At 55.4% G+C, this 17,038-nt stretch overlaps 1 protein-coding gene across 5 annotated transcripts in view; it reads left to right on the forward strand.

Moving 5' to 3' along the window:
• CORO2B (coronin 2B) overlaps positions 1-17,038 on the forward strand; it is a 31,773-nt gene that overhangs the window by 8,441 nt on the left and 6,294 nt on the right. For 3 of the 5 annotated variants that reach the window (XM_048317739.1, XM_048317738.1, XM_048317740.1), the window contains exons 2-5: positions 1,158-1,221; positions 6,580-6,780; positions 15,024-15,140; positions 16,441-16,590. In XM_048317739.1, coding sequence (XP_048173696.1) covers positions 1,174-1,221; positions 6,580-6,780; positions 15,024-15,140; positions 16,441-16,590 — 516 coding nt within the window. In that variant the 5' untranslated portion in view covers positions 1,158-1,173. The remainder of the gene's footprint in view (positions 1-1,157; positions 1,222-6,579; positions 6,781-15,023; positions 15,141-16,440; positions 16,591-17,038) is intronic. The other 2 variants (XM_048317743.1, XM_048317741.1) reach the window with 1 other exon arrangement.

Below are 17,038 nucleotides of genomic sequence, written 5' to 3' on the forward strand. Positions count from 1 at the left end.
CCATGATATCTGTGGGAATTCGGGAAGCAGCTCCATGGGTGGGGAGGGATGAGGATTCCTGGGAAGAGCTCAGCTCCGTCCGCCCTCACTTGGAGCTTTTTCCCAAGGTTTGGGGAGAGGAGAGGCCATTCCCAGGATTTCTAGGAAATGGAAATCCTTGGAAAGTCCAACTTCAGGGAAATCCCAGGCAATTCCAGGCTGGGAGAACCTCTGGGAATGTTCATCCGGCTTTGTGTTCATGGAACGAATCCCGAATATTTGGGCGGCCAATCTCCCGCTCTTTCCAAGCTGGAAAAACATGGATATCTCCTCCCTCTTCTTGTCCATACGGACAAGTGGCTTTTCCCAAACCCCATCCATCCATTCCCAAACCCCATCCATCCATTCCCGCTGTCCCGGGCTGCTCTGAGGCGCCCTTGGACATTCCAGGGATCCAGGGGCAGCCACAGCTGCTCCGGGAATTCCAGCCCAGCCCCTCCCCACCCTTCCAGCCAGGAATTCCTTCCCGATATCCCTGCTAAGGGAGCAGCTCGGCAGGAACCGGGATTGCTGGGATAACCAGAAAATCCCGGAATGCTTCGGGCTGGCATCTCCAAGCCGATCCCATTCCATGGGCAGGGACATTCCCGCTGTCCTGGGCTGCTCCGAATCCAAGTGAGGGAAACTCTTCCAGCTGTCCCCTCCCTGAATCCCAACCGAGCCCAGATGGATTTGAAGGAATAACGAGGCCGGAGATGTCCCACGTCCCACATTCCATGGATTCCATGGATTCCGTCACCATCCCAGGCTGCTCCAAGCCCCGTCCAACCTCACCTGGAACGTTCCAGGGATCCAGGGGCAGCCGCAGCTGCTCTGGGAATTCCAGCCCAGCCCCTCCCCCGCTTTCCTAGGGAGCAATTCCTTCCCAATATCCCATAATCCCACCTTTTCTTACCACAAATCCATGATTTTTATGGAATTACCTCGTCCTCTCGAAGAGCTTGAGCTGCCACGTGGAATTATCCCAACCCTGGGAGGAGCAGACGGGCTCGGAGCCACCAAAAATTCCCTGCTGGGGGTCGGACCGCGGCCCTCGGGAACAGCAGGAAGGGAGCGGGGGTTTTCCCTGGAATTCCCGGGATTGTGAATGGAATGTTTTCCTTTCCCTCTCTGCACAGAGCTCTGGGCGAGTCCATGAGGGACCTGCACAAGTCTGAGGTGCTCGGGAGCAAGCGCGGCCTGGTGAGTGTCCCGAGCTGGGAATTCCCACACAGCCGGGACTAAATCCATGGAAAACACATCCCGAGCCAGCCCGGAGCCCCCGGCAGGGGCCGGCTCCGCTCTGGAGATCCCTCGGAAGGAAGGGAATTCGCGTCATTCCCACCGCTCATCCCGCGCTGCTTTGGGCTGGCCATCGGGGGGGCGAGGCGTCCATCCCGCGGCGAGGTTGGATTGGGAATTCTGGCCCCGTGGTGGGGATGGATCGGGAATTCCAGCCCCACAGTGAGGCTGGATTGGGAATTCCAGCCCCGCAGTGAGGTTGGATTGGGAATTCTGGCCCCACGGTGAGGTTGGATTGGGAATTCCAGCCTGTGGTGAGGATGCATCAGGAATTCCGGCCTGTGGTGAGGATGGATTGAGAATTCCAGCCTGTGGTGAGGATGCATCAGGAATTCCGGCCCCGTGGTAAGGTTGGATTGGGAATTCCTGCCTGTGGTGAGGATGGATTGGGAATTCCAACCCCATGGCCAGGCTGGATCAGGAATTCCAGCTCTGCAGTGAAGTTGGATTGGGAATTCCAGCCTGTGGTGAGGTTGGATCGGGAATTCCGGTCTGTGGTGAGGTTGGATCCGGAATTCCAGCCCTGCAGCCAGGCTGGATTGGGAATCCCAGCCCTGCAGTGAGGTTGGATTTGGAATTCCGGCCCTCCGGCCAGGCTGGACTGGGAATTCCAGCCTGTGGTGAGGATGGATCAGGAATTCTGGCCCCACGGTGAGGTTGGATTGGGAATTCTGGTCTGTGGTGAGGTTTCCAGCCCTGTGGTGAGGTTGGATTGGGAATTCCAGCCTATGGTGAGGATGGATTGGGAATTCCAGTCTGTGGTGAGATTGGGTCTGGAATTCCAACCCCATGTTGAGGTTGGATTGGGAATTCCAGCCTGTGGTGAGGATGGATTGGGAATTCTGGCCCCATGGTGAGGTTGGATTGGGAATTCTGGTCTGTGGTGAGGTTGGATCCGGAATTCCAGCCCTGCAGCCAGGCTGGATCAGGAATTCCAGCCCTGCAGTGAGGTTGGATTGGGAGTTCCGGCTGGCCAGGCTGGATTGGGAATTCCAACCTGTGGTGAGGATGGATTGGGAATTCTGGCCCCACGGTGAGGCTGGATTGGGAATTCCAGCCTGTGGTGAGGATGGATCGGGAATTCTGGTCTGTGGTGAGGTTGGATCTGGAATTCCAGCCCCACGGTGAGGCTGGATTGGGAATTCCAACCCCATGGCCAGGCTGGATTGGGAATTCCAGCCCGCGGTGAGGATGGATTGGGAATTCTGGCCCCGCAGTGAGGTTGGATTGGGAATTCCAGCCTGTGGTGAGGTTGGATCAGGAATTCCACCCCTCTGGCCAGGCTGGATCAGGAATTCCAGCCTGTGGTGAGGTTGGATCTGGAATTCCAGCCCCACGGTGAGGATGGATTGGGAATTCCGGCCCGCAGTGAGGATGGATTGGGAATTCCGGCCCCGCAGTGAGGTTGGATTGGGAATTCCAGCCTGTGGTGAGGTTGGATCAGGAATTCCGCCCCTCTGGCCAGGCTGGATCAGGAATTCCAGCCTGTGGTGAGGATGGATCGGGAATTCCGGCCCCATGGTGAGGTTGGATCGGGAATTCCGGCCCTGCTGCCAGGCTGGATCAGGAATTCCAGCCAGCTCCCGCTCCTGAGTTCTCCCCTCCCAATGGGAAGGATCCCTGCACTGGGATGCGGCTGCGGCTTTGCCGTCGCGTTCTGAGCCTTCCCAGCTGGATTTCGGCTCTGGATCTCAATCCCAAACCATCTCCTGCCTCCAGCTGGGCGGGATCTGGGATCAGCCCAAATCCATTCCCAAATGGACCAAATTCTCTGGGATTTGTTCCTTGAGGCTCCCAAATCCCCCAGTCCTGATGCTCCCAAGGTGCAGATTCCCTGCAGAATCCACCGGGAATTTGGGATCACGGCTCCATCCCGGGAATCCCCCCAGGAATGTGGCCCGGCAGCGAGGCTGGGAGGGATTTTTCCCTCCAAAAAATCCCAAATTTCATATTTGTTCCCTGTTTTCTGCACCAGGGAACCGCGGGATCTCCGTGGGCTGGGATTGGGCAGCTCCAGCTCCTTCCCAGCGATTCCAGACCCTTGATTTTCCTCTGGAAAAGCGGCTCCCGTTTGTGCCCAGTTCACGAGCGATTGATGCTGGGAATGTCAAACTCGGGCGTTCCTGACCTTTCCCATGGAAAAGAACTTCCAGAGGCTCCCAGGGATGCGCAGGATCCCCATGGGGCTGCGATTGGCTTGGATTTGGGATTTCTCCCTCCAAAACTCAGCCTTGATTTGATCCGGAAAATCCCAGGCAGGGAATCCTTGTCGCAAGCTCGGAGGGAGGCAGGAAAATCGGGAATAATGGGATTTTGGAAAGCCTCAAAGCCCCCTCCTGAAAAGCCTGGAATTTTCAGCGTTGGATTTCCTTTTCCCAACGTGGTTTTCCAGGCAAATCCCTCTTTTTTTGTTTCCCGCCACTCAAGCGAATCCACGGAACAGCCAATCCCGAGGAAGGAGCCCTTTTTTCCCATGAAAAATCCATGGCAGATGGGATTTTTCCAAAAAAGCGGGAAGGGCCCAATTCCAAGGGAAAAAAAACACCAAAAAGATTGAGGGGTGGGAATTCTTCCTCCCAGAAATTCCAGGTTTTTTTTTGTTCTCCGCGAGCTCCGACGCTCGGGGCGGATTAACGGGAGCTATATTTAGGATATCTAGGTTTTTTCGGGATTAGGGCCGGGGCTCTGCCGTGTCCGGAGCTCCTTTCCCGAGCTTTCCCTTGCTCCCGCTGTTTCCAAGACTCCCGAGGGATGAAAGGATCCTTTGAAAAGCCAAACCCGCGGAGCCGAGAGCCGCTCCCGGGAAAGGCCGCGGCTGCCAGGAAAGCGGGAAAGCGTCCAAGCACGGCCGGGGGCTGCTCCTGGGATCTCTTCCCGGTTTTCCAGCATGGCTGTTCCCAAGGAATGAGGGCAGAGCTGCTGGGGGTCCTTTCCCAGTTTTCTGGGCAGGAATATTCCCAAAGAATGAGGGCAGAGCTGCCGGAATTTTGCTTTTCCCAGTTTTCTAGGCATTGCTGTTCCCAGGGAATGAGGGCAGAGCTGCCGGAATTTTGTTTTTCCCGGTTTTCCAGGCATTGCTGTTCCCCGGGAATGAGGGCAGAGCTGCTGGAATTTTGCTTTTCCTGGTTTTCCAGGAATTGCTGTTCCCAGGGAATGAGGGCAGAGCTGCCGGAATTTTGCTTTTCCCGGTTTTCCAGGAATTGCTGTTCCCAGGGAATGAGGGCAGAGCTGGCAGTTTGCTCCGGAGCCCCGGATTCCCTCCCCCCGTTCCTGTTATCCGTGTCTTTGTTCCCGAGTAACGGATGCTCAGAGAGAGGAAAAAAATCGGGATAAAAACCGAGAGGTTCTGAGGCAACGAAATTCGGGAACAATTGGGTCAAATCATTGGGAAAGACCAAGGAAAGCGGGAAAAATATCCCAGGGGTTTGGAATGCTGCTGAGTTGCTGGAAGGCAGTGGAAAGAGAGTTTAAATTCCAGCGGAAAATGGGGAATTCCATGTTTTCCTGAGGTTTTGGGAAGGGTTTTGTCCCCTTGGCCGGGTCACATCCAAAGCTTCCATGGGAAGTTCCCATTCCCAAAGCATTCCTGCCGGAGGAAGCTCCTGGCCAGTCCCGGTGTGGGGCCGCAGCTGCTCCCGTTCCCACCTTTTCCTCTCGCGCTTTGTCTCATTCCGTCGGGAAAGGCGCTCCGTTCCTTCCCGCTGGGAATGTCAGCCCCGCCTGGAATGCTGCCGGTGCCGGAGCGGGATCCATCCCGCTGGAGAATCTCAAATCCATTGTTTCCGTCCAGGAAATCCATTGTTTTTCCAGCCCTGAATTCCAGGGATTCAAGAGCCCGGATGTGCGGAGGGGAAAGAAAGAAAGAAAGAAAGAAAGAAGGAAGGAAAGAAATTCCAAACCTTTTTCCTGCTTGAAATTCTCGCCTGGATTGTAAAAACTTTGGGATTTCCATCCTCTCACCCGGCAAATTGGATTCTTTTCCCACAGTTTTCCGCCGTAAATCCCAGAATCCTGGAATGCTTTGGATGGGAAGAGACCTTAAAGCCCATCCTGGGATTTCTGTGGGCACTTCCCACTATTCCGGGCTGCTCCAAGTCCCATCTGAGCTCGCATATTCCAAGGATTTGGCAGCCACAGCTTCTCTGTGCCGATGGAAAGTGGTGCTTGGGAATGCGGGGATCTTCCTGGGAAAAATTCCCGAGTTTGCAGCGTCCCCCTTGGGATGCTGGAATTCCATTGGCTTTGCTCCCTGGCATCCCTGGGGGGGCTTTGGCCACATCCTCTGGAAGCGGCTGCAGGGCGGGAAAATCTTTCCATGTGGGAGCCCTGGGATCCCTTTCCTTGGGATTTTTGGTTTGCCGGGATCACCCGGTGGATCCTTGGGATGCCTTTTCCACCAGGATCGGGTGATGGATCCTTAGGAAGCCTGAGCTTCCAGGATCAGGCGATGGATCCGTGGGATCCCTGATTCTTCAGGATCATCTCATGGATCCTTGGGATGCCTTTCCCACCAGGATCAGCTGATGGATCCTTAGGATACCAGAGCTTCCAGGATCAGGCAATGGATCCTTGGGATCCCTGATTCTTCAGGATCATCTCGTGGATCCTTGGGATCCCTCATCCACCAGGATCAGCTGGTGGATCCTTAGGATAGCAGAGCTTTCAGGATCTGCTGGTGGATCCTTGGGATCCCCGCTGGCTCCTGTGCTGCTCCGTGTGAAAAATGACCATGGAATATTCCCGCTTCCCGACGCTCCCTAAGCGCTCCCATCCCGCTCCAATTCCCGCTCTGCCGCCATCCAGGCCAATCCATTTCCAAGCCGGCACATTCCAAGCCCTAATTCCATTGTCGTGTGCAGCCGGCGCAGCCCAGCTGAGCATTCCCGCTCCAAAGGGGAGCAGCTGGAATTCTGCAGTGGCACCGAGGCTTTCGGAGCTTCTGGGAGCTGCTCCTCGCTCCAGGGGGATCCCTTAGATTTTCCAGGAATGTTCAGGGTGGGTCGGGGCCATCCCAACATTTCCATATCCCGCCAGGTTGAAATAGGAATGGGAGAGCAAGCAGGAATGGGTTTTTTGGGAATGCTGAGCCATCTTTCCAAGCCTTTTGGGAGCCATTCCAGCACTGGGGGGCTGCTTAAATCCATCCGGAATGTTCCTGTTGGAATGGGGCCATCCCAACCCTTCCAGCAGCTAAAGACGGGAGAGCGGCCGGGCGCGCGGCGTTTCCGTGGGAACGCTGATCCCTGCGCTTCCCCGCAGATGTCATGGCGGCCGCAGTACCGCAGCTCCAAGTTCCGGAATGTTTACGGGAAGGCGGCGAGCCGGGAGCACTGCTTCGACGGCGTTCCCATCACCAAGAACGTCCACGACAACCATTTCTGCGCCGTCAACGCGCGCTTCCTCGCCATCGTCACCGAGAGCGCCGGCGGCGGCTCCTTCCTCGTCATCCCGCTGGAGCAGGTGAGATTCCGGATGGGAATTCCCGCCCAGAGCCATCCCACAGTGTCCCAGTCCCTGCTGGTATTCCTGGGGTTTCCTTGGGGCTTCTGGGAATGGGATTTCCTGGCTGGAGCCATCCCACAGTGTCCCAGTCCCTGCTGGTATTCCTGGGGTTTCCTTGGGGCTTCTGGGAATGGGATTTCCTGGCTGGAGCCACCCCACAGTGTCCCAGTCCCTGCTGGTATTCCTGGGGTTTCCTTGGGGCTTCTGGGAATGGGAATTCCCACCCGGAGCCATCCCACGGTGTCCCAGTCCCTGCTGGTATTCCTGGGGTTTCCTTGGGGCTTCTGGGAATGGGAATTCCCGCCCGGAGCCATCCCACGGTGTCCCAGTCCCTGCTGGTATTCCTGGGGTTTCCTTGGGGCTTCTGGGAATGGGAATTCCCGCCCGGAGCCATCCCACAGTGTTCCAGTCCCTGCTGGTATTCCTGGGGTTTCCTCATCATCCCATGAGAGATTTGGGAAGGGAATTCCCAGCTGGAGCCATCCCAAAGTGTCCCAATCCCTGCTGCTTTTCCCGGCATTTTCTGTGGGGTGAATTGGTGATTTGGAGTTTTTTAGGAATTCTGGATTTGGGATAGGGCAGGGATGGATTTGGGATAGGATGGGGCGGGATTTGGGATGGGACAGGGATGGATTTGGGATGGGGCGGGGCTGGATTTGGGATGGGATAAGGATGGGATTTGGGATAGGACGGGGCGGGATTTGGGATGGGACAGGGCGGGATTTGAGATGGGACAGGGATGGATTTGGGATGGGAAAGGGCTGAATTTGGGATGGGGCAGGGCTGGATTTGGGATGGGATAAGGATGGGATTTGGGATAGGATGGGGCGGGATTTGGGATGGGACAGGGCGGGATTTGAGATGGGACAGGGATGGATTTGGGATGGGGCGGGGCTGGATTTGGGATGGGACGGGGCGGGATTGGGGTGAATTGGGGTTTTTTAGGAAGAATTTAAGCATCCCATAAAAGCATTTTTGGAATCTCTCGGGGAGTTTTTCCGGCATTTTGGACACCGGGAATGTCTCCGCCCAGTCCCATCCCGGTGCCGCTCGGATCCCGGAATTCCGAGGACGCGGCTCCTTGTTGGAGCCTCTCATCCCTTTAGTTGGGCTTTCCACGAGCCGAGGGAACGGCTGGAGCCCTTCGGGATTTCAGGTTGGATATTTGGGAAAATTCCTCATCCAGAGGGTGCTCGGGCACTGGAACAGCTCCTTTCCATGGGAAAAGCGGGATTGATCCCACTCATCCCTGATCCTGCCAGGATCTTCCTCCTTCTCCCGTTGTGCTTTTCCTTTTCCATCTCCATCCAAGATTCCCTTTGGCCTTTCCCAGGAATTTCCCCGGGATCTGCTCCATCTCAAGTTGAAATTCCCGTCAGTCCGGCGGCGGCGGCGACCTTGAGCCTGGAATTTACCTTGGATAGGGAAGGGGGAGGGTTTTGGCAGGAAGAGAATCCGTTAAAATCGGATCAAAGGAATTTTTCCAAGGAGGGAGGTGAGGCCCTGGCACAGATTCCCAGAGAATCCGTGCCTCCCCCATCCTTGGAATGTTCAAGGCCGGCTTGGAGCAAGCTGGGCCATTGGAATGGGATAAAATCCCTTCCCACCCGAATCCCAGGATTCTGGGATTCTTGGATTCTTTGCTTCGCTCCCAAAATTTGGGCACTGCCCTGGGATTCTCCTGCATTCCCAGCTGGAATGCACATCCCACCCTGGGCACCTGAAGGAGCTCCCAGGCTCATTCCCAGGAGGAATTTTGCCCTGGAAGAGCCGCATTCCCACGGAAGAGTGGCATTCCCTTCCCTACGGATGCACCGATCCCACATTCCATGAAGACACTCCACACATGGAGCGTCTCCCGTTCTCCCGGACACCAAATCCAGGGCCACACCCAATTCCCAAATTCCCAAATCCCCAAATTCCAGCCGGGAAGGGAAGCTGGGAGAATGGAGGAGCTCTCCCTGTTTCTCCCCATCCCATCATTCCTTTCCCTGTGCAGCATTCCCGCCTCTCCCGAATTCCTCTTTCATTCCGGGAGCCGCTCCAGATGGAAGGAATTCGAAGGAATTCCAATCAGGATTTAATTGCCGAGCACAGCTTGAGCCTCATTAATATTCCCAGAAAAAAATCCCCGGCAGCTTTGTCTGAGCACCCGGAGCGCTCCGGCTCCATCCCCATCCCTGCTCCTTCCGCACCCTCTGCATCCCGAATCCTGTGGAACGACCCCAAATTCCCAGCAAATCCCCATTTTCCCTGGCAAAATCACAGTGGGATAAAAGCCGGGATGCCCTTTGCCACCTGTTCCAAAGGGATCCTTGGAAATCCTGGCATAGCCGGCCCATCAATCCCGGCTGGAGCGGCCCTGGATGCTCCGCGGCGAGAGGAGTTCATAAATTCTAAGGGGTTTTTATCTGGAGCCTGATTAGCTCATTAAGGAGAAACTCATTTTCCTTGGAATTCAGCAGCTCACGAATTAATTGGGATCCATAATTAGCAGCTAATGGAGGTAACCCGGATACCGGGCGCCGCTCCGTGGATTTGCCGCCGTATTTTTGGATCCTTTCCCTGGATTTTGCCCTCAGTAAAGCTCCCGGGATCTGGGCTGCGCCAGATGCTCCTCCCGCACATCCCGAATCCCAAATCCGGCTCCCGGCGTTTTCATGGAGCGATCCAAGGGGATGGGAGCCTTGGGAAGAGGGAGCTTGGCTCCTCCTTCTTCCCACATTCCGGAGCCTTGGCCGTTGGGAATGAGGCTCTTCCCAGCTCCGGGGTGAAAATATCCCAAGGGAGCGGGGGAAGGAGAGCACCGGCATCGGGATCTGCGGGATTCGCTCCATAGTGATGGGAGAATCCCGGAATCCTGGAATGCTTTGGGTGGGAAAGGACCTGAAAGCTCATCCCATTGCATCCATGGACAGGGCGGGATTTGGGACAGGGCAGGGATGGATTTGGGATGGGGCAGGGATGGATTTGGGATGGGGCAGGGAAGGATTTGGGATAGGACAGGGAAGGATTTGGGATAGGACAGGGATGGATTTGGGATGGGACAGGGTTGGATTTGGGATAGGACAGGGATGGATTTGGGATGGGGCAGGGAAGGATTTGGGATGGGGCAGGGATGGATTTGGGATGGGGCAGGGTTGGATTTGGGATGGGAAAAAGGCTGGATTTGGGATGGGACAGCACATGGAATTCCCAAACTTCCCTGGATTCCCTTCCATGTTCTCTTCCCAAAGTTCCCGCCTTCCAAAGCAGCGGGAATTTTTCCTGCAGGAACAAAATCCAGGATTCTCTCCGGCCTCTGCTCCAATTCCCACGTCCTTGGAGCTTTTCCCCCTTAAACTCTGGATACGGGAGATTCCCTGAAGGAATTTCCTGGGATTTTCCTCTTCCTGTTTTAGTCTGTGGGAGAAAATTCCTTTAAACATCAGCAAAAGAATTCCTGAGGCTCCTAAAAAATCCCTGATTCTTCAGCATTGCTGCTCCAGCTGATATCCCAAAAATTCTCCAGGAATCCCAGCCCTGCCATCCACCTGGCTTTAAACACCTGGATCGCTCCCAAGGAAAAAATCGGGATGAGATTTGAATGCTGGGAGCGGAGCAGAGCAGGAAAGGGTCGGGAATGAGGGATGCGGGACGGGAAATCGGGAATTCAGTCTGCGGCTAAGCCGGAGGTTGAGCCTAAGGAAGCGAGGTCGGGAATTGCGGCACTGTCCCAGCTTTTCCTGCCCCCTCTGCCGGCTGGAATCCACAGGAATCCCGGGAAAACAGGGCTGCTCATTCCTGAGATTTCTTTGGGATGTCCCTAATCCCATGGAATGGGAATTTATGGGGCTTTTTGGCTTTTTAATCAACAGCTTAAGCCCAGCTTTTCCTTTTCTGGGATAAACAAATCCTGGGAAGGGGGGGGAAATTAATCCCGAAATTTTATCCAGAAATCCTGGGGGTGTTTGGGAATTTTTAGGGAAATGGGGAAAACGCTTCCCATGGAGCCTTCAGAGCCTTTCCCAAGGTTTCTATCCCGGAATTTGGGAATAGAATTTCTGCAGAAAGCTGGGCACGGCTCATCCAGGGAATCCCAGGAGCCAGCTCCGGCATTTGGGAATGTCACTGGGAGCTCCCATTGTGGTGCCAAGGAGCAGATTCCCAAAATAATCCCGAGGGCCTGAGAACATTCCAGGGCCCGGGAGAACAAGGAATTCCTGAGAGGTCAGATCAGGATTATCCATGAACCACGAAAAGCAGGGATGAGCCAGGAAAAATCGCCCATCCCATTGGAATACCCCCATGGATCCAGAAGGATAAAGGGCCCCAGGAGGGGGGCCGGGATGCCTCTGGAATTCTGATTCCAGCCTCATCCATCTCCCAACTCTCATCCATCTCCCTCTGCCTCCGGAGGCTCCCGGGATGGGGATGGACCCAGGGAACAGAGGGAAAAGCTTTTGTTCCTGCTCCTGGCATGGCTTTGATCCCTAAAATCTGGGAGCTGGAGAGGAATCCCATCCCTAAATCCCATCCCTAAATCCCATCCCTAAATCCCAACCCTAAATCCCATCCCTAAATTCCATCCTTTTGGCTTTGTCGTGGAGCCCCAGAGCTCATCCCGTGCCAGGTTCCTGGGCTGGGATGAGATTCCAGCAGCCCCCGATCCCTTGGGAACGTGGCCCACGGCTCAGCCGTGCTGGGAGAGGCTCCTCCCACTCCCAGCTCATCCCAGCAGCTCCGTTTTCCATGGATACAAAGCTGGAGCTCCCATCCCAGGGCTCGATGCCCGTTCCCAGCATTCCCACACGGACACGGCCCTTGGAGCAGGGAAAAGCCGCTTTGGAGCCCCAAATGCCACGGGAGGCAGGAGAATTCCCGGGTTTCTCCCTCTGGATGCACCTGGCTGGAAAAGCCGAGGGAAAAGGTGCAAAAGGGAAACAGGGAAAAGAGGGAAAAGCCTCTTTTCCTGCTCCTGGCGTGGCTTTGATCCCGAAAATCTGGGATGCAGCTTTTGTGCTCCGGCAGCTCCTCAGGGTTGTTCCCAGTGGGATCCAGGGAGCTGATGGGATGTGATGGGATTTATCCTTAATTTAAGAGGGATTCTATTCCATGGATTTCAACCTTCATCCCGGGGAAAAAGGGCAGATTTCTTCCCTGCTTTTTGGCCTGGGGATAATGGGAAAGAGGAGCTAAATCCCGGGAAAAGTTTTGGTGCATTTTAGAGCAACTGAGCTGGAAAATCCGGGAATTCTGATCCCAAAGGATCCCAGAATGTGGAGTTCGTAGGGTGGGGTTTGGGGCCTCAGGACAAGGAAGGGCTGGAATTTGTCCAGGAAAGGGAACGGAGTTGGGAAAGGGGCTGGAAAACCGGGATCTGGGGAGCTGGGAAAGCGGCTGGAGAAAAGGGGGATGAGGAATTTCCCCCTCTGGAATTCCCTGACAGGAGGGAGCAGCCAGCTGGGATCGGGATTTGCTCCCGGGGAACAACAGGAAAAGTGGGAATGAGCTCAGTTCCGTGGGATTTCCTCCTCTTTGGCTCCCAAGGAGGAGGGAGATCCTTGGAAAAGCCAGGGAATGGATTTATCCCGAATTCCAGCCCCTGGAGACTCCAGGATTTCCTGGGAAATGCCCCCCGGCTCTGGCAGCACTTCCCTGATCCAGCTCCTGGAGCCGATCAGGGAGCAGCCGGAGAAGCCGCTGGAATGGGAAGAGCGGCCCTGGAGGGGTGGGGGCTGCTCCTCGCTTAACGGGATTTTCCATGCGGGAATGGGATTTTCCATGCGGGAATGGGATCCGGAGGCGCTGCCGGCTGGATGCTGCTTCCGTGGCTGAGGTTTTCCATGTGGGATTGAAGGATGGAGCAGAATACAGGGATTTTTTCCACCTTTGTGGAGCTCTCCAGGGAATGGGAGGCTCCGGAAGCGCTGCCAGGTTGGGTTTTCCAAGGGGAAAGCAGATTTTGGGAATTGAGGATATTGGAATGATTTCTCCAAGGCTCCTGTGGGATGGATTTCCGGGAAAAGTGAGACTCAGCCGTGGCCAGAGCGGTTGTGCTGCTCCAAGGGATTCTTCCCAACACTTGGATCCGGTGCTGATGGATCCGACGGGGAAATTCCTGCTGGATTCCCATCACGGAGGAAAATTCCATCCCAGACTCCGGAATGCAGGCAGTTTCCATCCCTCTGCCTGCTGGCATTCCGGCCATTCCCAGGGAAAGAATTCCCTCTCCGCCCCCAATCCCAAAATGAACAATTTATCCAAGGAATTCTCCCTTTTCCCAATGGAACCCCAATTCTTTTCCCTTTCCCACGATTTCCTCCTTTCAGCCTTTTCCATGGAAAACCTCGGAGCTGCCGGAGCCGGGAGAGTCCCTGCAGGGCCGGAATCTGGGTCACTGCGCTTCCCTCAACTGGGGATCAGGGATCCAGGGATTAGGATTCACCTTGGATTAACTCCCGGCTGCCGGCAAGGTCCCGCTGAAAAACGGGGAAACGCAGCCGGAATCCAGGAATATTCCCGGCTTTTTCCCCTTTTATTGCCTTTGGTTTTCCTTTCCCTTTTCCAGGCGCCCGAGGAATGGCACATTCCTTGTCCTTTTCCCACTGTGCTCAACCCATATGAATCGAAATTCCGGATTTCTTTGGAAGAAACGATCCCTAAAAATCAGACTCGGTGTTTTCCTCTTAAAATCCTGATCAGTTTTGGGGAAAATCCATTGAATCTTCTTTTCGAAGGAATTCGCTCGGCCCATTCCTCCAAATAGAAGCGGTGGGATTTTAATTTGTGCCGTTAAAAATTCCATCCACCTGGAATTCCACAGGAATTCCTGTGGTAGCCGGGGGGTGAATAAAGTCACGGCAAAGCAAATCGGAAATTCGGGAAAAGGGGAATGAGCCAAGCCCTTGGATAAAACCGGGAATTGCATCCCAGGAATTCACTGGTGGTTCTGGGATGCAGAACTAAGGAATCACCAATATTCCCGGCTTTCCTGCTTCGGAAGGAATTTTTCCTTCCCAAATTCCTTCCTGCAGCTCGGGATGCTGCTTCCAAACGAGCAAATGAATCCTGAGAAACCTTGGGAGCAGCAGCTCCGGGGCTCTCCCTGGCCCTGATCCCAGTGCCCGGAGCTCTCCCGCTTTCCCCGAGCTGCCGAGGGCACAATTCCCGGCGCGTTCCGTCGGCACATTCCTTTGTTCCCATTAAACAGAGCCAGGAAAGGTCGGCAGGGAAAATCCATGAAATATTCAGTGGCTGTGCCGAGCTGACCCAGTTATTCCGCGCGCTCCAAGCGCGGATCCGGCATGGAGCCAGCACGGAGCAGGGAAGGACTCCGGGGCGGCATCCGGACCCGGAGCATTCCCGGGAAGGGAAGGGATTCCTATGGCCCATCCCGGTGGGAATCTTCCCAGGAGGCTCCATAAAAGCTTGGGAAAGATTTCCATCCGCACGGAGGGATCCCATCCTGTGGGGTCACGGATTTAGGATTAGCAGGAGTTGGTGATCCCGGAATCTGGGGTTTGTCCCGGGGAAGGAGCACCTTGGGAAAGGGCGCTTCCGAAATTTGGGAGGGAAATGCCAAAGGCTCCAAGGCCAGGTGAGGTTGGATGAGCTTGGAGCAAACTGGGATTAGGGAAGGGATCCCTGGCCATGGCAGGGATTGGGAACGGATCTCCTGGAAGGTCCCTTCCCACCCAAACTGTTCCAGAGTTCTGGGATTCACGCGTGATCCCATGGCTGAGCTGACCTCAGGGGCTTTGGAGCCTCTGGAATCTCTTCCCATCCTTTCCCCATGGATTCGGACCATCGTGGAAGGAGAGCTTTGGATATCGGAAAAATTCCCTCATGGAAAGAAAGGGTTGTCCATGGCCAGGGATGGAGGCCCCGTTCCCAGAGGGATTGCAAATCCCTGCGGGTGCGGCCCTTGGGGACACGGATGAGTGCTGGGAACGGTTGGATTCCGGGATCTTGGAGCGCTTTTCCGACCCCAACGATTCCGTGATTCAGTGAATTCCCACCGAGCTCCACGGAGCTGTGTTTGGAGAAACCCCTGACCCCTGGCTAGCTGGGAATACCGACGGGATAAACCCAATCCTTGCCTTGGCCCATCCCAGGCTGAGCCGGCTCTCCCTCCTCCAACGATTTCCCATCCCTGAAAACACCAACTTCTCCCTGACTTGGACGGTTTTCCCATCGTTTTCCTTGATTTTCCCTTCCAGACCGGCCGGATCGAGCCGAACTATCCCAAAGTTTGTGGTCACCAGGGAAACGTGCTGGACATCAAGTGGAACCCCTTCATTGAGAACATCATCGCCTCCTGCTCCGAGGACACCTCGGTGAGCCGGGATGCCGGGATGCGCTTCCCGGATCCATCCACCCTCCCGATGCCATGGATTCTCTATTCCCGGACTTCCATGGCATTTCTTTTGGGAATGCTGAGGGCCAGGAGATCAAAGCCAATCAATTCCCAACCTGTGCCCAACCTGGCTCCTGGGCCGGAATTCCCTCCCTTTCTTTATTTTCCGGATACAAATCCGGATGGGAACGAAGCTGGGGAAAGGTCCAGAGGGTAATTCCCACAAGGAGCAGCTGAGGGAGCTGGGAAAGCTCAGCCTGGAGAAAAACGGGATCCGGGAGGAATTCCTGGCTCTCCACAAGTCCCTGACAGGAGGGAGCAGCCAGGGGTGGATCCCAGAGAAGGTTCAGGTTGGAATTTCTCCATGGAGATGGAAAAGAGGAGCTAAATCCTGGGAAAAATTGCTGGTGGTTTTTAGAGCAGCTCACCTGGAAAATCCGGGAGTTTTGATCCCAAAGGATCCCGAAATGTGGAGTTTGTAGGGTCAGGTTTGGGGTCTCGGGACAAGGAAGGGCTGGAATGTGTCCAGGGAAGGTTCAGCTTGGAATTTCTCCATGGAAAAGGCTCAAACATTGGAATGGGCTGCCCAGGGAGGTTTGGAGTCCCCATCCCGGGAGGTATCCAAGGAATTCCTGGATGTGGCGCTCAGCGCTCTGGGCCGGTTCAAACGATCACAGCTTGGACTCCATGATCCTGGAGAGCTTTTCCAACCCCAGTGATCCCGTGATCCATCCCAAAGGCTGCATCCTAAAGGAAAAATCCCATGTGCAAAGGGGAAAACTGGGATCCATCCCTGGTTTTGCAGGACAAGAGCCGGGGTTTGGGATGATCCAGTTTTTATCCCGTTCCGATCCTGCCTCTCCTGATCCTCCTCTTTTCATCCTCATCCGGATAAATCCGGCATTTTCTATTAGCTGGGAGCCTGGCAGGGAGCACACGGAGTGGGAAGAATTCCTGTCACGGCCATGAGTCACAGGGAGCCGTCTCCCACTTCCCAGAAAAGCTTTTATTCACCATGGAGTAGAGGGCTGGGCGGGATCTGGGATACTGGGAAGAAGCCGGGAATTCAGGATGAGGATTTCAAATCCCTGCCTGGATAAGGCCGTCTATCCGGGCTGGATTTTTCCCGAGGGATGCCGGCGCCGTTAATCCGTTATTTATCGTTGAGGTACAATCCACACCAGGGCTGATCCCAAAATTCCTGAAATGCTGGGGAAGCTTTTTTTTTGGGGAAGGAGCTTTCAAGGACAGGAGTTGGGATGTTCCGAACCGCGTTCCAGGTGCGGATCTGGGAGATTCCGGAGGGCGGCCTGAAGCGGAACATGACGGAGGCGGTGCTGGAGCTGTACGGACACAGCCGCAGGGTCGGGATCGTGGAATGGCACCCGACCACCAACAACATCCTCCTCAGCGCCGGATACGACTACAAGGTCAGGCCTGCCGGGAATGCCGATCCAAAGGGTTTTCCCGGGCTTTTGGTGCTGCTGGGGGTCACCTGCAGATGGCCAGAGCGGCGTCGTGGAATTCTGGAATGGTTTGGTTGGAGGGAGCTTAAAGCTCATCTCATTCCATGCCTTCCAGAGGGTGGGAGAGCTTCCATAGGGCAGGGAGAGCTTCCATAGAGTGGGAGAACTTCCATAGGGTGGGAGAGCTTCCATAGGGCAGGGAGAGCTTCCATAGGGTGGGAGAGCTTCCATAGGGCAGGGAGAGCTTCCATAGGGTGGGAGAGCTTCCATAGGGCGGGAGAGCTTCCATAGGGTGGGAGAGCTTCCATAGGGCAGGGAGAGCTTCCATAGGGTGGGAGAGCTTCCATAAGGCAGGGGGACATTCCATAGGGCAGGGGCAGCTTCCATAGGGCAGGGAGAGCTTCCATAGGGT

This window comes from Corvus hawaiiensis, chromosome 13 (assembly GCF_020740725.1).
Source record: "Corvus hawaiiensis isolate bCorHaw1 chromosome 13, bCorHaw1.pri.cur, whole genome shotgun sequence".
NCBI classification, from domain to species: Eukaryota; Metazoa; Chordata; class Aves; order Passeriformes; family Corvidae; genus Corvus; species Corvus hawaiiensis.